Source organism: Dendrobates tinctorius, unplaced genomic scaffold, assembly GCF_039654945.1.
Source record: "Dendrobates tinctorius isolate UK_male_01 unplaced genomic scaffold, ASM3965494v1 ptg000083l, whole genome shotgun sequence".
Classification (NCBI taxonomy): Eukaryota; Metazoa; Chordata; class Amphibia; order Anura; family Dendrobatidae; genus Dendrobates; species Dendrobates tinctorius.
Genome location: NW_027361751.1, coordinates 9,687,462 through 9,707,618, shown reverse-complemented (window position 1 = coordinate 9,707,618; position 20,157 = coordinate 9,687,462). Strand labels below are relative to the sequence as shown.

Below are 20,157 nucleotides of genomic sequence, written 5' to 3'. Positions count from 1 at the left end.
TTGCAACCCCTGCACCTGTTGTAGTTACACCCCTCATCCCAATACTCCACAAAATTTGAGATAAATACAACAAAACACCCCATGAAACATCAGAACCAAATAAGTGAGGGTGGGTGGGAGCTTCTTACCACTGTAAGAGATACTTAAAATGGCTGACCATTTTATACTGGTACCCCCTAACCCCACCTCTGACCCCTCCTCCCCCAAGATCTAACTCCAGCACCACCTCTGTTCAAATATATTAACCTCCACACTTCCAACTGTCCCCCTCCCTCCTGCAGACTATATTCCCACCTCATCCCTGTCAAGTCGGCCTCCCTTTAAGGCCAGGGGTACAGTATGACCTTACTGGATTGTTACCAAATGTAAAAGAGAAATCCCCAATGCGCGTCTCGTGTATATCTCACTTGCTTTCGCACTTGCTCTTCTGATCTGATCCTTTTTCTACATATACAAATTGTCATCAGCCATTGTTATTGTCACACTCGCGCCTTGGCTGATTGGCGTGAGCCAGGGTGTTGTGGGCCCACTGTGCCACAAACCAGACTACCCTGGAAGGGGCGTAACTAATGCAGCTACCTCGGTCTTCACTGGAGCCTCTGATGGTGAGGTCAGGCTTGTGCGGCAGGTAGCTGCCAGGTGCCACTCCAGGGTGGTGTCTAGCTGTGGCTTCCCACTGGGGAACAGAATGCTAGGACAGGTGCGACTGACAGACAGGCAGGTGAGCACGGCTGAGACACTGGCAGGCGAGCACGGCTGAGACACTGGCAGGCGGACACGGCTGAGACACTGGCAGGCGGGCAGGACTGAGACACTGGCTGGTGTGCTCCAGCTGAGACACTGGTGTGGTGCCCCTGAGACTCAGTCGTCACAGAGATACTGCACCTCCTCCTGAGGTGTGGTGCCCCACCATCCAGGTAAGTTGGAGGCTCCTGACCACGCTCCAACACTCGCACCCCACACAACAGAGTAGTTCAGCAAAGCCGCATTTCGGCTCCTTGCTTAGAGAGTAGCAGAGCACCTTTGGTGGTTCCCTGCTTGGAACACGAAACTTGCTTGGAGGCGGGTGGAGTGGAGAATACATAAAAGAGCGGGAAGGTTTAGAATTACAGGTCAGTCTGGGAGAGGAAGCCACTCAGGAGTGAGGAAAGAAGATCCCTGAGAGAGGGATGGAGGAAGGAGGTGCTGCAGCAGACCTGAGTGACCTGGGTCTGCTGGCACGGGAAATAGGAGAAAGACATTGAACTGAAACCTGATCTTCCATAAGAGAGAGAGATTAGAACGGAACAAAGGAGTAAAAGGGAACAGAGAGGACGTGGGTTAGAGGAAGAACCCTGCCTAGAAGTTCTAAGCGCAAGGCCGGGGCCCGGTCCCTGAGGTTGTATGGATACTAATGGTTCTGCAGCAGACACCGGTGGAGTAGTGGGCTGTAAATGCACTACTCCCATCTAAGACTTGGGGGCACAACAGCAACTTGGATAGTGAGCCGGGACTCAGGAGTAGGGAGTCCCCGAAGCAGGCTACAGCTGTCTGCCGTACAAGTAGAGTTCTTGGGAACATCTGTCAGGAGGCACTCCAGTGTAACTCAGTACTGGGAGTACTTCACACTTAAAGGCGCTATAGAGGAGACATTCAGAAAGGCACATGTTGGCGGAGCGTTGGAAGGGAGCATTCCATCTTGCCTGGAGGTTGACCGAGTCCCTGACCCGGAGCACACGGCACGGAGGCAGGCACCTGTGTGTGCTACAGGACTGTGAGTAAGGCTCTGGAAATGCAAGCCCTGGTGTCCTCCATTCATTCTTGCGCCAACGCATCCAGCCCCGCTACATCTGGGTACCATCTTCTACACCGCTTGTGCCTCTCCTCTTCCCCCACATCTACACTGCCCTGGGGCTACAGCTCCACCTGTGGGGAGCTTCACCATCTTGGCTGCAACACACCACCAGCCCCAGAGGATCTGCATGCAGCGTCGGCTTAACATCTCACTTGCTGAACACCACAGGTGGCGTCACGAACTATTCATTCAAACCATTACACTCCCCCATTACTTGGGCGCCCAGGCCACAGACCAGGTCCCCGCTGCTGTGACACATCCCGCTGATACCGGCCCGGTACCGAGTACCCCACAGCCCTGGGAGGGCGACCCAACTTGGCGTCACGAACAGGATGACGAGACCCGATGCCATCGGGTTCTGTGTGCCTAAGATTTGTTGGACTTAAAACTTTTAAGAATGTGCAGAAGACCCAATTTAATAGACTGTAAAATGAACATTAAAAATGGCCGCTGGCGCGGTGAAGAAGGGCGTGACGATATGGGAGGTCCTAGGAAAAGACCGCGAACAGTCTTAGGCCTCCCCTGCCTCAATTACTATGTGGCAGCAACATGGCCCACTCCCGAGGTGTTGGTATACTGGCTTGGTATGGAGGCGCTGGAAGAAGACGCCGCCCCAAGAAGGAGGGGCAGAAGCCAGTGGCGGGAAGGCAGCCGAGGCAGGAAGAACACCAGAACGCCATGATGGAAGAAGAGGGAAGGAGGCCTGCGGAGCGCGGGGAGGTGGATCTCCCCGTCGCCATGGCTGAAGGCTCAGACCCTGCTTCTAGGATGACCCGCCAGCAGCTGGAGGACGAAATTGCCCAGCTGACGCGCCACCTGCCACTGAGGCAGGAAGCGCTATGGACATTGAATCTGCAGCACACCCAGGAGGGGCCTACACCTGCGATACGCGCGACAACGGTACCCGCCGCTGCTGCAGCGGACCTCTTCCAGGCAGACCCTGTGGAGCCTGCGACCGCTGCCATGCCACCGGCAGCATACCTTGTTCCCTCCCTGCTGCTACTACCGGAGGAGTTGTACACAGCACAGGGAGCTGAAGTGGAGGAAGATAAGCCCCGGTCCGGACCTGACGCGGCCGCGCAGGTCCCTACAGAGACCCCCGCGGACCCGGAGCCGCTGTTAGCTCCACCGTCGTCCCCAGTGTCCCACCGGGCAGCGCCCACCGCCACTACGCCTGCACCAGAGCAGAGACCACACCGCCAGGAGGCTCCAGGTACATCTGATGCCTCTACACCTGGGAAGGCCCTGGGGTGTACCGCGGTCGCAGCGGCTGGCCAGGTCGTGCTAGATCTGGTCTGGGACCGGGATGCCTGTCCCTGGGGGGAAACACCGGAACCCCTGATGGTGGCGCCGTGGTACAAAACCAGCCTGGATCGGTCCCGGGAGGATGATGAGAACTGGGCTAGTTGTCAAGCTACCATCCGGCAACTGGCAGCTGAACACCGGGAGAGAGAATACATGCGTATGGCAAGCAACCAGCAACAAGATGAAGACACCCAACGTTACACATCTGGTAGCGGTTCCAGTCCAGAAACCCCAGGAGGGAACAACAACCACTAGTAAAGAAATTTCTAAAAAAAAAAAAAAGAAAATAATAACTCGTTACCCAGGAGGGTTTATTTGCACCGTTGTGCCTTTTGTTCTATTTTTAACCATCATGGTTTAGTTTTGTTTGTTTTTCCAGTGTTGCCCAGTTGTGTTGGCAGCCTTTCCATTTGAACTACAGAGATCATGAACGCTGAATGGTCCAGAACTGCTATTGTAAATAGTTGCAGCTCTTTAGGTGCCCTCTCTTGGTTTTACATGGACACTTTTCGAAGATAAGGTCTACCTCATCTGGAGTATGACTCCAATCAAAGGACACTGCAAGAGATCCCGGCTGGGAGCGGTGTCCAGCACTTACAAGAATTGTTGAAAGTTTTAATGTGAAGTATTTGATAATGATGTGTCTTATGAGAGTATTGGTAACTAGGAAATGGCTTTTATATAGAATTAGGAATGTTTTGGTAGAGAGATGAGAGATTTGAATAAAGAATAGAAAATGTAGGTGATGAACCAGGCACCACGGTTGTCACTCAGAGTTCAAAGAAAGTAGAAAATGTGCACTAAAGATGGAAAGAAATGTGTTGATGAAGAATACTGAAGTGATAGTGAGTAACAGACAATAGCACTTTGAATTACATATTGTATTGAAAATTGCACTTTTGACTTAAGATTTTAGATAGTTAATTAAGAATTGCTTTCAACGTTCAAGAATGAGCACCTCCCACATTGGGAAGTTTAGTATAAGAAATGTTTGTTTAGCATTACAAAAATTTTGTATGTTCCTGCGTTGTCAACTTTGTTTAACTTGCAGCCTGCGGACGTGCTGTGTTTAACTGGGGGTATGTGGCGCCCCTGAGGCTCAGTCGCCACAGAGGTACTGCACCTCCTCCTGAGGTGTGGTGCCCCACCATATCCAGGTAAGTTGGAGGCTCCTGACCACGCTCCAACACTCGCACCCCACACAACAGAGTAGTTCAGCAAAGCCACATTGCGGCTCCTTGCTTAGAGAGTAGCAGAGCACCTTTGGTGGTTCCCGACTTGGAACACGAAACGTGCTGGGAGGCGGGTGGAGTGGAGAATACATAAAAGAGCAGGAAGGTTTAGAATTACAGGTCAGTCAGAGAGGAAGCCACTCAGAGAGGAGTGAGGAAAGAAGATCCCTGAGAGAGGGATGGAGGAAGGAGGTGCTGCAGCAGACCTGAGTGACCTGGGTCTGCTGGCACGGGAAATAGAAGGAGAAAGACATTGAACTGAAACCTGATCTTCCATAAGAGAGAGAGATTAGAACGGAACAAAGGAGTAAAAGGGAACAGAGAGGACGTGGGTTAGAGGAAGAACCCTGCCTAGAAGTTCTAAGCGCAAGGCCGGGGCCCGGTCCCTGAGGTTGTATGGACACTAATGGTTCTGCAGCAGACACCGGTGGAGTAGTGGGCTGTAAATGCACTACTCCCATCTAAGACTTGGGGGCACAACAGCAACTTGGATAGTGAGCCGGGACTCAGGAGTAGGGAGTCCCCGAAGCAGGCTACAGCTGTCTGCTGTACAAGTAGAGTTCTTGGGAACATCTGTCAGGAGGCACTCCAGTGTAACTCAGTACTGGGAGTACTTCACACTTAAAGGCGCTATAGAGGAGACGTTCAGAAAGGCACATGTTGGCGGAGCGTTGGAAGGGAGCATTCCATCTTGCCTGGAGGATGACTGAGTCCCTGACCCGGAGGACACAGCACGGAGGCAGGCACCTGTGTGTACTACAGACTGTGAGTAAAGCTTTGGAACTGCAAGCCCTGGTGTCCTCCATTCATTCTTGCGCCAATGCATCCAGCCCCGCTTCAACTGGGTACCTTGTGCCTCTCCTCTTCCCCAACATCTACACTGCCCTGGGGCTACAGCTCCACCTGTGGGGAGCTTCACCATCTTGGCTGCAACACACCACCAGCCCCAGAGGATCTGCATGCAGCGTCGGCCTAACATCTCACTTGCCGAACACCACAGGTGGCGTCACAAACTATTCATTCAAACCATTACATTCCCCCCATTACTTGGGCGCCCAGGGCCACGGACCGGGTCCCCGCTGCTGTGACACATCCCGCTGATACCGGCATGGTACCGAGTACCCCACAGCCCTGGGAGGGTGACCCACTGGCAGGCGGGCACAGCTGAGACACTGGCAGACGGGCACAGCTAAGACTGGCAGGCAAGCACGGCTGACACACTGGCAGGCAAGCACGGCTGAGACACTGGTAGTCGGGCACAGCAGACTAGGAAGGCACAGGGACTTGGGCAGGAAGGAGAGGTGTATGGAATAGGTATGAAGGAACAGGTTTGGACCGGTTCACACTGGAGAACCGCAAGGCTGCGGAGACGAGCTGCAGTTAGTAGCAAGAGGTTCTGCAGCAGCAGAAGCAGAACCGCAGGAGTGCGGAGCACTGGCAAAACCACAAGAACGCAGAGCACAGGCAGAGCCGCAAGAGTGTGGAGCACAGGCAGAGCAGCAAGAGTGTGGAGCACAGGCAGAGCAGCAAGAGTGCCAAGCACAGGCAGACAGAGAGGACACAAGGAAAGACACAGCAAGGAAAGGATCCACAGACAAGGAGACTGAGAAGCAGAGGTAGGACTGAGTTCAGACAAGGTAACGGTACGTGACAAGGTACAGTAACAAAGACACAGAAACCAGGATATTCTGCCTCTTGGAGGGGGGCAAGGACAAGTAAGAGACAAGGTCAGGCGCAATAGCACAGAGACCAGGATATCCTGCCTCCTGGAGGGCGGACAGACAGGTACAAGGCAAGGCTAGGAACAAGGACACAGAGACCAGTATATTCTGCCTCCTGGATGACTGACACATAGGTACAAGGCAAAGCTAGGAATCAAGTCTCCAGAGAAGGCGAAACACAGGAAAGGACCTGGCAACTCAGTAGCAAGACACTAACTGAGTGAAAGCGTTGCTCAGGCAGCTTCCACCAGGTGGAGCTGCCCTAAATACTAGAGGCCTCTTGGTGATTGGCCAGGGACACATTAAGCAGGTACACACTGATTCGATAAGAACCAGTGCCGACGCCGCCCCCCTATGCACACAGCCTGGAAGCATGCAGAGAGCAGACATGAAGCAAGAGCACACAGCATGGAGCAGGCAGAAGACAGAAGTCACAGCATGGCCTGGAGCAGTGAGTAAGTTGGTGTGTGGGGGATGGGAGGCTATGCGGTGATGCCGGCAGGGGTGTTACAGTTATCTGTCTGTCTTTTTCTTCCGTGTATTTATATATATTATAAATACAATTATTTTTTGTTTCCTGATTCATTTGTCCCTCCAAAAAACAGTCATTATCAACAGGATGAAAAAATATGGTCTCAACAGAGTCTTTGCAGCTTAGGTTTAGAGACAAGTCAGTAAAATACACATTTGTTGCAATTTTCTCATAACTAGGAATGAGTAGATCTAAAGAAGTTCGGGTTCTGTTACTTGACCCGAACTTTATTCCAAAGTTCGGTTCAGGTACCAGAACTAGTGGCGTAACTACAAAGTAATGGGCCCCGGTGCGAACTTTCAAATGGCCCCCCATGCCAAAATACACGCACATCTCTGTTCCGCACATCTCGTACACACATGGCTCCGCTCCGCACACCTCGTACATGCGCATCTCCCCTCCGTCCACCTCATACACGTGTCTCCGCTCCGTACACGCATGGCTCCTCTCCGTACACATCAAACACATGCGGCTCCGCTCCGTACACCTCATACACACACAGCTCCTCTCTGTACACCTCATACACATGCGGCTCCGCTCCGTACACATCGTACGCACACGGCTCCTCTCCATCCACCTCATACACATGCGGCTCCGCTCTGTACACACATGGCTCCTCTCCATTCACATCATGCACATGCGGTTCCGCTCTGTACAAGTTTTCATAGTCAGTTTTGTAATGTTTGCTATGTTTTCCAGGTTCGATGATTTCTTTGTTTGTTTTCTGTTAAGTAAATCTCTACCAGGGTGAAGACTAATTATATGTAGTTAAGGCTGGTTTCACATTAGCGCTTTTTAAGCGCACGCACGGCCGGGGGTAGCTCCGCCCCCGAGCCGACTCTCTGCCCGGCATGCCCGCCCCTTGCTTGTAGCGCCGCCTCCTAGCGCACAGCGGCGCCTGCGATCGGCGCACCCTATCTTTAGCATAGGGTGCGCAGATCGTGCGCAGGCCGTGCGCTAGTTGCGCTTTGACCTGCGCTGCGCACTTTTGACGGTGCGCCGTGCGCGCCAAAATCCGAAAAGTTTGATTTTGGCGCGCACGGCGCACCGTCAAAAGTGCGCAGCGCAGGTCAAAGCGCAACTAGCGCACGGCCTGCGCATGATCTGTGCACCCTATGCTAAAGATAGGGTGCGCCGATCGCAGGCGCCGCTGTGCGCTAGGAGGCGGCGCTACAAGCAAGGGGCGGGCATGCCGGGCAGAGAGCCGGCTCGGGGGCGGAGCTACCCCCGGCCGTGCGTGCGCTTAAAAAGCGCTAATGTGAAACCAGCCTAAGTTATATCCTGAGGTCGGACACTGGCACAATGTGACAGTCTGTTGGGTAAAGGCTTATTAACATTTCACTATTTGGTCAGTATTTTACCTCAATATTTGGCTGCCAAAACCAGGAGAGGCACAATCAAAGGAAAAGTATAATAGAGACACATCACCACTTCTGGATTTATCACCCACTCCTCGGTTTGACTTACAAATACTGAGGTAAAATACTGAACAAATGCTGAATGTGTGAACATGGCCTTAAGATGATGTTTCTGACTGCTGCATGTAAGACACAAGATATATTTTTATCTTCTGTTTTTCCAGAAATGTGAAACATACTGTCTTACAAAAAAAAAAAGAACTCACATAATTTATAAAAAGAGTCAAGTTGAACACAAACTGGAAAGAAGAGAACGTAAGAGACATCTGATGTGCACGCAAGGGTATGTGCACACGGTGCGGATTCTGCTGCATTGTACAGTACCTTTATTTCCTATGGAAATAAAAAAAAAAGCAGTGCACATGCTGCGGATTTTTCCGCGCGGTTTTGCTGCGGTTTACAATCTGCAGCATGTCAATTGCTTGGTGCAGAAACGTTGCAGTTTTACACCTTATCCATTATGAGGTGTAAAACCGCAGGCAAAACCGCAGAACTTTTGTCCTGCGGATTTACCTGCGGTTTTCTCTCCAAAATCCGCACACCCAAAAAACTACGTGTGCACATAGCCTAAGTGGTTACACAGAATATATATTGGATTTTTAGGCTACGTTCTTACAGGGAGCTTTGTGTGTGTTTTTATGCTCCGTATTTTTGCAGCATCAAATACACAGTGTCTTACAGATACAGCAAAGTGGATGGGATTTATAGAAATCTCCTGCCCACTGGGCTTTTATTATACTCAGCGTAATCTGATCTACGGTGCGGGTTTCAAATCCGAAGCATGTCAACTTCTCCTGCAGATACACTGAGTTTTATGAGGGTTTTTTGGTACATTTTTGTGTGCATTTTTATCCCATTCATTTGAATGGATGAAATGCAATGCAAAAAAAATACGAAAAGAGTTTTCATGCTGCAGATTTGGAAAATCACTTTGATGGTTCAAATCTGCAAGTGAAAAATAAGCAGCATGTGCTCGAGCTTTCTAAAATCTCATTCACTGGTACGAGAAAAGGCATTTTTTTCTGTGAAAAAAAAAAAGTGGCAAATCACAACATGTGAACAAGCCCTAATCTTCCAAAATGTTATGACAGTGACTATACGATACTTGCAGAGAATCTTCACCTAAACTCTACAGTATGTATAGCTCTCTGTCCAGTTATTATTATAGTGCCATTTATTCCATGGCACTTTACATGTGAAAAAGGGGCATACATAGACAAGTACAATAAACATGAGCAATACAAGGCACACACAAGTACAGAAGGAGAGAGGACCCTGCCCGTGAGGTCACACAGTCTACAGGGGATGGGTGAGGGACATTAGGAGAGGGCAGAGCCGGTCATGCGGTGGTTCCGTAGACTGAGGATCACTGCAGGTTGTAGGCTTATCGGAAGAAGTGGGTCTTCAGGCTCTTTTTGAAGGTTTCCGTGGTAGGCGAAAGTCTGATGTGTTGTGGTAGAGAGTTCCAGATTATGTGGGGAAGCACGGGAGAAGTCTTGTATGCGAAAGAAGAGATAAGAGGGGAGTAGAGAAGGAGATCTTGAGAGGATAGAAGGTTGCGTTTAGGTAAGTACGGGGAGACCATGTCACAGATGTATGGGGGAGACAGGTTGTGGATGGCTTTGCATGTCATAGTTAGGGTTTTTGAACTGGAGCCTCTGGACAATAGGAAGCCAGTGAAGGGCTTGGTAGAGAGCAGAGGCTGGGGAATAACGGGGAGACGGGTGGATTAGTCGGACAGCAGAGTTTAGGATAGATTGGAGTGGTGCAAGAATGCTAGAGGGGAGGCCAGAGAGTAGGAGGTTGCAATAGTCGAGGCAGGAGATGATGAGGGTGTGCACAAGCGTTTTTGCAGTTTCTTGGTCAAAGAATGTATGGATCTGGGAAATATTTTTTAGTTGGAGTCGGCAGGAGGAGGCAAGGGCTTGGATATGTGGCTTGAAAGAGAAGGCAGAGTCAAGGCTCACCCCGAGGCACCAAGCATGCGTGACTGGGGAAAGCGAGCAGCCATTGACATTGATAGATCTGGTGGAGGGGTAGAGTGAGATGGGGGAAAGATGATGAAAGCGAGCAGAAAAGAAAGATGAAATAGCGGACAGACATTGTGGGGTTTTGGTAAGGAGGTGATGTCAGATCCAGATAGGTAGATCTGCATATCATCGGCGTAGAGATGATACTGCAACCGTGGGATTCTATGAGCTGTCTCAGGCCAAAGGAATAGATGGAGAAGAGTTGGGGGCCTATAACTGAGCTTTGGGGAACACCGACAGACAGGGAGCAAGGTAAGGAGGTGATTTGGGAGAGACACTGAATGTCCGGTCTGTTAGATATGACAAGATCCAAGTCAGGGCCAAATCTGTGATGCCAAGAGATGAGAAAATCTGTAACAAGAGGGAATGGTGCACAGTGTCAAAGGTAGAAGACAGGTCCAGGAGAAGGTGGACAGAGTAGTGTCGCTTGCTCTTGGTGGATAGTAGGTTGCTGGTGACTATAGTTAGGGCAGTTTCAGTTGAGTGATGCAGTCAGAAGCCAGATTGTAACCGGTCAAAGAGGGAGCAGGAGGAGAGGTGGGAGGACAGTTCCAAGAAAGACATGCTGTTCCAGTAGTTTTGAGGCATAAGGGAGAAGTGATATTGGGAGATAGCTAGACACAGAGGATGGGTCGAGGGAGGTTTTATTGAGGATGGGTGTGATTGGGGCATGTTTGAAGGATGAGGCGAAGACACCATTTGTAAGTGAAAGGTTGAAGAGATGTGTTAGGGGTACTTCACACTAAGCGAGATCGCTAGCACGCTGGTATCCAGGGCACACAGCGGGTAACTAAGCGCACACGGCCCTAAGTTACCCGCTGTTTACCTTGGATACCAGCATCCTCGCTTGTCCTGATCGCTGGTGAGATTTGCCTGTTTGACAGTTCACCAGCGATCATGTAGCGACGCACCATCGATCCTGACCAGGTCGCATCGTTGTCGGGATCGCTGGTTCGTCGTTTAGTGTAACGGGACCCTTAGGGTTGGGATGAAGACTGTGGCGAGGTTAGGGATGAGGTGGGACAGGAGCAAATCAAGCGTGAAAGTGGTGAGATATGATCTTCACAGAAGGATGGAGACCTGATTTTCTGTCATGGTGGAGAAGCTGGTTTTGGAAGAACAGGGCTGAGCAGTTAAGAGGAGAGGCATTGGGGCTGCGGGCCAAAGCTTTCTCTGATGTTATCGATCTTCTGCTTAAAGAAAGAGGCAAAGTCTTCAGCAGAAATGAGAGGAGAGGGAGGAGGTGCCGGGGGACTAAGTAGAGAAATGAAAGTGTTGAAAAGCTGTTTAGGGTTGTGAGACAGGGAGGATATGAGAGATGAGAAGTTTGTTTTCGGCAGTGAGGGTGGACTTGAAGCTGGCGAGGGACTGCTTGTTAACACAAAGATTTTTTTATCCATTCATTGCCAGTGGCTGGGTGAAGCCATCCACCGTCAAACCATTGTGTCCTCTCTTCCCAAATCATGACAACCCAAAACATCCAAACGACCCCTGTAATAACTCCTCTAATCTCTGTCGATCATTACACCTAGTTACTTGTTGCTTTTTAGAATTGACGTCAAAACTCTCCTCCTCTACAAAGCTCTCCACATGGCTACTCCATCATACATTTCTGCCCTCATACCCAGTGCTAACAGATTGGGCTCTTTGCTGATCCAATGACCTATAATACTCATCTTCCCATATTACATCCTCTCTCTACTGTCTGCAGGAGTTTGTCCTGCTTCTTCCCGTGAACTCACTACCCAATAACTGTAAAAAGATTTCTTCAAGAAGTCTAAGTCACCAAACAATTGTCTGTCGACAGTGACCAACTTAACCCCTTCAGCTTTAATATATCCCACGTGCCAACACAATTAGCTGTTCTCGACTATATGGATACCATGTATTTGTAGTGACATTTGGGCACTGGTATTACTCTTTTTGTCTGACTGTTTGGGCATTGGTTTTGGTTACTTCTCATTTTACTTGAACTTCATTAGATCTTAACCAGACAAGGATTCAATATCCGTCATGTGGTGTGGTCTAAATATATTGTCAATATAGAGAAAGAACAAACATTTATATTGTTTTCCTCTGTTCTTAAATATTTTTCTTGGCAATGTATGATCTGATGATCTTGCCAATAGGGAAGAAATAACAAACGCTTCCCAGATCAGAAACATCCTGCAAATTCACTATGCACTGATTATTGTTGTAGCAAAATATGGGCTCATGCACCCACTATATTCCAGCTTCATTTTATACAGAGCAGTAACGGGACTGCCATAGGGGTGCATGAGGCTTCTCCTCTTGAACATGTGTCCGCCTCTAATCTCATATGATGGAAAATTGGGCCATGTTCTATAAAAGTCTGTATATATTGTACGAAGATGTTCTCTTCTATAGAGGCAGGCTTACATCAATACCGTCTAATTCCTAGACAGGGATAAAATTATGAAAGTGGGGTTTGATAAATCTTTCTCCATGTCAGACAAGATGCAGAGAGTGACATGATTTGTGCCTAAAGCGGTCTTTCATGATCATTTTTGACAGTGTTGGCTCATTTAGTTTCATAAATATCCCTCATTACCTGACTTAATCTGGAAAGCCATGCACAAAGGTAAAACCATGCACAGAGGTAAAGCAGTGGCGGAGGTAAAGCCGGGCGCGGAAGTAAAGCGGTGCGTGGAGATAAAGCCGGGCGCGGAGGTAAAGCCAGGCTCGTGGAGGTAAAGCCGTGCTCGGTGGTAAAGCCGTGCTCAGAGGTAAAGCCGTGCTGGGAGGTAATGCAAGGTACGGAGGTAAAGCAGGGCATGGAGGTAAAGCAGTAGGTAAAGCCTTGCTCAGAGGTAAGGGTATGTGCACACGCTGCGGATCCGCAGCGGATTTGGCCTCTGCGGATCCGTTGCAGTTCTGCTGACAGTGTACAGTACAATGTAAGTCTATGGGATTTACAATCCGCAGTGCACAAGCTGCGGTTTTTTCGCTGTGGAAAAGCTGCGGTTTTAAATCCGCAGAAAGAAGTGACATGTCAATTCTTTCTGCCGATTCCGCTGCAGTTTGCCACCTATTCCATTGTCCAGGTGTCAAACCGCAGGGGAAAACCGCTGGCCAATCCGTAGGTAAAATCGCAGGTCAATTTACCTGCGCTTTTACCTGCGGATCCGCACGGAAAATTCCACTGGTGAATCCGCAGCGTGTGCACATAGCCTAAAGCAGTATGGGGCTTTATGGTCCTGTACATAAGAAGTAAGAAGTCATGCAGGATGTGTACATGGGTCCTAAGTCTGAGGATGGTACAGGTTATATTCATTTTTCACATGGCACTACATGGTACTGAAGTGTATTCAATACTTATCCAGTGGGTACGGAAAGTATTCAGACCAGTTTAAAATTTTTTTTTTTTTTTTTTTCCATTGCAGCGATTTGGTAAATGCAAAAAAAGTTCATTTTTTTCTCATTAATGTACACTCTGCACCCCATGTTGATGGGAAAAAAAACAGTAATGTAGAAATTTTTGCAAATTTATTAAAAATGAAAAACTGCAAGACTTGGGTTCTCCACTCTCAAGACTTGGGTTCTCCACTCTGATTAGACCTAAGTCGAGGGGTGGCATGGGTCTTCCTAATTTTAAAACATATTACCGGTCTGCTCTTCTTTCCAGACTGGTGGACTGGAGATATGGTGGCCTGTATAAACAATGGGTGATCATTGAAAAGCTGATGTCCCCACATTCATTGTATTGGCTCCCTTGGACCTATGATCCTCGGAACTACACAGTTTCTGAATTCCCACCGCTCACAAAAGTGGTAATAAATTTCTGGTACAAATATAGCACCAAAATGAAAATCATTAACAGACCAAGTAGATTAGGCCCCCTCTTTAATAACATAGACTTCCCTCCTGCCACGACACGGACTTCATTTCTTTGTTGGGACTCTGACGACCGGGTTAGTCTGGGCCAGGCTGCAGACAAGATTGCAGGATTCCCTGTGGTGGGGGATATGAGGACGGCCTGCCCGGGGAGATCGATACCCTGGCTTGAATTTATTCAGCTCAAGAGCTGTTTTTCAAAGATAGATCTTGGCCTGCCGACACCATTTGAGACCCTTATGCAGCTAACGGAGGGCCCTGCTCATGTGATCTCACTCCTCTATGGCCTGATCTCTGATTTGGAATCTACAGACACGCCCCGCTTCATCACTGCATGGGAGAAAGATCTGCAGATTAACTTTTCCGATGCGGATCGCCATAAAATCTTCACCCTGACTCATAAGTTGTCTATCTCTTGTGAGTCACAGGAGAACTACAAGATCTTGACTAGATGGTATAGATGCCCTGACATGCTGCACAGGATTTATCCGGGGGTCCCTGATTTATGCTGGAGATGCGGAGAGGACGGGGGCTCCATGCTACATGTCTGGTAGTCCTGTCGTCTGCTGAAGCCATTTTGGTTGGCGATCTTCCAGATTTTCTATATCATTTCTGGAATCAGGTATGAACCATCTCCTCAGATTGCTCTCCTTTCTCTAATCCCTGGCCCATTAAAAACAATTAAAAGGGGCCTCTGGAGATTTTGCCTAATAGCAGCAAGAATGATCATACCCAGGCATTGGAGATCCATGAGGGTCCCTTCTGTGATGGAATGGGTGGTGGAGATGGACAGATTGGAGCGTATGGAATCACTGATGTCCCAAGATAGGGGCTCCACATCTAGACAGGGACACACTTGGTTTCCTTGGCATTCATTCAAAGAGAGTCCGGAATTTGCCAACTGGATACATATTTAGCTCCCGAGTAATTTAGATGATTTGAGTTAAATAAGTTAAATTATTATTTTTTACTGATGGGCTATAATCCCCCCCCTTCTTCCTTCCCTTACCCTATATCCCCATACCTATTTTTTCCTTACTCTTACTACTATGTCTTCTCCCTCATGTCTTTCTCTTCTTTTCTCTACTTCCATACTTAAATAATGTTTAATTACTCAGATAATGGTAGTATATGGTCTATTGTATTGTACCCTTTCTTTGTTATTAAAAAAACTTTAATAAATATTTTCTGAAAAAAAAAAATGAAAAACTGAAATATCACATGGTCATAAGTATTCAGACCCTTTGCTCAGACACTCATATTTAAGTCACATGCTGTCCATTTCCTTGTGATCCTCCTTCAGATGGTTCTACTTCATTGGAGTCCAGCTGTGTTTAATTAAACTGATAGGACTTGATTTTTAAAGGCACACACCTGTCTATATAAGACCTTACAGCTCACAGTGCATGGCAGACCAAATGAGAATCATGAAGTCAAAGGAACTGGCCAAGGAGCCCAGAAACAGAATTGTGGCAAGGCACAGATCTGGCCAAGGTTACAAAAGAATTTATGCAGTACTCAAGGTTCCTAAGAGCATATTGGCCTCCATAATCCTTAAATGGAAGAAGTTTGGGACCACCAGAGGTCTTCCTAGACCTGGCCATCCAGCCAAACTGAGCAATCGTGGGAAAAGAGCCTTGGTGAGAGAGGTAAAGAAGAACCCAAAGAACACTGTGGCTGAGCTCCACAGATGCAATAGGGAGATGGGAGAAAGTTCCAAAAAGTCAACTATCACTGCAGCCCTCCTCCAGTCAGGCCTTTAAGGCAGAGTGTCCTGACAGAAGCCTCTCCTCAGTACCACACATATAAAAGCCCGCATAGAGTTTGCTGAAAAACACATGAAGGACTCCCAGACTATGAGAAATAAGATTCTCTGGTCTGCTGAGATGAAGATAGACCTTTTTGGTGATAATTCTAAGCGGTATGTGTGGAGAAAACTAGGCACTGATCATCACCTGCCCAATACAATCCCAACAGTGAAACATGGTGGTGGCAGCATCATGCTATGGGGTGCTTTTCAGCTGCAGGGACAGGACGACTGGTTGCCATTGAAGGAAATATGAATGCGGCCAAGTTCAGAGATATCCTGGATGAAAACCTCTTCCAGAGTGCTCTGGACCTCAGACTTGGCTGAAGGTTCAACTTCCAAAAAGACGATGACCCCAAGCACACAGCTAAAATAACAAAGGAGTGGCTTTGGAACAACTCTGTGACCATTCTTGATTGCCCCAGAGAGAGCCCTGACCTAAACCCACTTGAGCATCTCTGGAGAGACCTGAAAATAGCTGTCCACCAACGTTCACCATCCAAGCTGACGGAACTGGAGAGGATTTGCAAAGAAGAATAGCAGAGGATCCCCAAATCCAGGTGTGAAAAAGGGTGCTTCTACTCAATACTGAGCAAAGGGTCTGAATACCTATGACCATGTGATATTTCAGTTTTTCTTTTTTAATAAATTTCTACTTTTCCATTTTTTTTTCAGTCAAGATGGTGTGCAGAGTGTACATTAATGAGAAAAAAAATGAACTTTTTTGAATTTACCAAATGGCTGCAATGAAACAAAGAGTGAAAAATTTAAAGGAGTCTGAATACTTTCCGCACCCACTATATATCTCTCATCTGTCTATTGCCCTACATGTTCTCTTCATTCTGAAACTGACCTAAGACCAACATCCTCCATAACACGAACCTCGCACCTTCGTCTTCAAGACTTCTCTAGTGCTGCGCCAGTTCTCTGGAATACACTACTTCACATGATACCACTCTTATCTAGCACCCACATTTTTAAGTGTGCTTTAACCCCTTCCAGACATTTGACGTACTATACCGTCCATGTGCCTTGGGCCTTAATGCCCATGGATGGTATAGTATGTCATAGTGATCAACTGCGCAGCTGATTGCAGCCGGATGTCAGCTGATTATTACAGCTGACATCCGGCACTATGTGCCAGGAGTGGTCACGGACCGCTGACCGCTGATGAAAATCCTTATTTTTTTGCAATTGCTGGATCTAAAATAACTGGCACTTTTGACCTATTGTGTCCCCTTTATTTCCTTGCAGACTGTAAGCTTGCGAGCAGGACCCCCACTCCTAAGGTAACTGTTTATACTGTCTTATCGTGTATTTAATTTATTGTCTGTACATGTCCCCGCTTAATTGTAAAGTGCTGCGGAATATGGTGGTGCTATATAAAATTATTATTATATTATAGGATGTACAGTACCCACATATGTGCACCTGCCTTAAAGTGGTTGTTCTGTTTTAACCTTACTTAGGCTAGTTTCACACTAGCGTTTTTTAGCGCTGCGATTCGTGCGCAATAGAAACGGATGCAAAAACCGCATCAGAATGCGTTTTGCATGCGTTTGCCTTTTTAGGCGCAACTAACTCTTAAAACGCATGCGATTTTAAACGCAGGCGTGCGAATGTTCATGCGCATGCCTGCGTTCCCATAGACTGTAATGTGATTTTTTTTTTGTGCATTCTGTGCGCAAGCATTTTTTTTTAAACAGATCGAACGGACCAAAAATGCAACAGGTTGCGTCCAGCGCGCCTAGGCGAACACTACAAAAAAAGTATGCGCACGAAAGCGCATACGAACGCATGCATACGCTTGACCATGCGCCCCCATGTTAAAGATAGGTGCGCAGGATGCATGCGCATGGACGCGTACGAAGCGCAGCGCTAAAAACGCTAGTGTGAAACCAGCCTCACTCCATACACTCAAAACTGAATCCAAACTGAGCTTTTACTTCCCCTCACCGGCCTACTGATCGACTGCAGTGGTGAGATCATGTCAACAATGCTGCAGTCAATCGCCAATCAACAAGCTCAGCAGCTCGTGACGTCAACAGACCTGCTAAGTCCAAAAGATTGACGGCAGTGATAACAGGCACTACTGATGGACATTACTGCTGCAATTCAATAACAAGGGACAGAGCAGCAGTGGAAAGACATCACTGCACCAGGGGACAAGTAATAACTCGGTTTGTTATTGTATCAGTCTCTGAGCCTAAGAAATAATAAATGTAAATGCAGGACAGCCTCTTTAATACATCTGTATTTATTAGCATCGGTGGAACTTTCTGGTACATTTGGCACACACTGAAGACATATGGACCTAACATGAAACATCTGCTAAACCCTTACATTGTAAGATTCACAATAACTATTTGCCGTGACTTACATATCTGATGATCCTCAGTTGGGATCTGAGGGGTATTTGTATTCCGTACAGTCTGAACCAGTCCGTTGACAGTGCCAATCATCTTCTGCGCTCCATTTCTTCCCAGTGCAACCAGCTTTGCTTTCCTATCGTCTTTCTTGTTCTCCTCTTCTTCCTCCCTCATCTCTGTGCCGTATGTTTCCTTTTTCACTATTAAACCTGTATACAACTTTTAGAATGTCTTCAGTAGATTTCTACTTAGGATTCCCTCCATGCAGTAACTCCATGCGCTCTGCTGTGTTTCTACTTTTTGAACACTAATTGAGAGACTTGGGCTGGGCGGTAGATCAGGTCTTTCCTCTGTCTCTGTCAGTGATGGGAGTCCCCTCAGGTGTAGTACAACCAGCCCCGGGTGACTCATACCTGAAGGCACTCATGACCTACAAAGTTATAAAATTCTCTCCAAACAAAGCATTATCAAGGTAAGAAGTGAACTAGAAGAAAATCTCATACCCAACAAAATAGTTACTTAGATAAAGAAAGCTTTACATGATATAAAGAAAGTAGACACTAGGAAAATAGAAACATACAGTGCCTTGCGAAAGTATTCGGCTCCCTGTAACTTTTCAACCTTTTCCCACATATCATGCTTCAAACATAAAAATACCAAATGTAAATTTTTGGTGAAGAATCAACAACAAGTGGGACACAATTGTGAAGTTGAACGAAATTTATTGGTTAGTTTAAATTTTTGTGGAAATTCAAAAACTGAAAAGAGGGTCGTGCAGTATTATTCTGCCCTGAATGATCCAATGTTGTCCTAAATGACTAATGATGATAAATATAATCCACCTGTGTGTAATCAAGTCTCCGTATAAATGCACCTGCTCTGTGATAGTCTCAGGGTTCTTTTTGAAGCACAGATAGTCCTGTCTAGGCCTGTTACTTTCAGGAGTAATAAACTCTGTGCCTTACTGCTAGGTGTCCTCTCCCACGACCCTTCTCCGGTAAATCAGTCTCAGTCTTTCTACATGGGATAACGCTTTCTGTCCTCTCGGGTCTCCTCTCACTTTAGGGACACCCACGTCATGCGGCTCTGATGAACAATCAGACCAGAGGTCTGCCCTATATGCAAGCTAGGCCCTATCTAACTCCTGACTGGAAACTCTTTCTCTGTCCCTTCACTTTAGCCCCTCTCACTCTGGGCTAGTTCCAACTGTTAGCCCTAACTGTCCCTGTTAATTACCTGTTCCTGGGCACAAAACAGCTTCATCACAAACAATAAAGATTATTACTCATACAAACAAAACACATAGGCATTTCCATCTCCATAGAGACTCTCCCACTCAGTGACCCTAGACGCTGAGATCAACAACAGAATTGCCAAAGCTAGCACTGCCTTCGGTAGACTGGGTAGGAACATCTGTGAAAGGAGTCAGCCTTATCATGAAGCTGAAGTGGTGGTCCTTGCCATCTTCTCTATATTAGCGAGACCTGTACTGTCTACAACCGCCATGCTAAAAAGCTCAGTCACTTTCACATGAGCCGTCTTTGTAGATTACTCCTCATCAGGTGGAAAGACAATATCCCTTACACGGCAATCTGCAGTGTTTACACTATCCTGCTGAAAACCCAAGCCAGTTCGGCTGGACATGTGGTCAGAATGCCTTAAATTCATCTTTCAAAAACCTTGGAGTCGATATTAACGTATAGCAGGCGAGGTTGGCGAGGAGTGATCATCTCAGGAGCTCATGTAGCTGAAGACAGAACCTTTGAGGTAAAATAAAGCAAGCTGTGCTGTACGCAAAGCACAAACGGTATATGCTGTCCTGACCCCATCTACTTACATATGTCACGCATGTGGTTGAGTCTTCAGTGCCAGGAATGGCCTCAGTCACCTTCAGGTCCGCAGCCACTGATCCTCCTCTAAACACTGAAGTTTTGTCATCTTCGACTATGACAGACGAACAGCACACAGCAGAAGTCAGGTCAGTATTTGACCTCAGTATTTGGAAGTCAAAATCAGGAGTGGAGCAATCAGACGAAAAGTATAATAGAAACAAG

The 20,157-nt window shown here is 47.6% G+C and overlaps 1 protein-coding gene across 1 annotated transcript in view; it reads right to left on the bottom strand.

The window, feature by feature from the left end:
- ANKDD1B (ankyrin repeat and death domain containing 1B) overlaps window positions 1–18,430 on the bottom strand; it is a 101,162-nt gene extending 82,732 nt beyond the window's left edge. The window contains exon 1 of the mRNA XM_073584105.1: window positions 18,115–18,430. Within this exon, the coding sequence (XP_073440206.1) occupies window positions 18,115–18,277 (163 nt within the window). The 5' untranslated portion in view covers window positions 18,278–18,430. The remainder of the gene's footprint in view (window positions 1–18,114) is intronic.
- Between the last annotated feature and the right edge of the window lie 1,727 nt (window positions 18,431–20,157).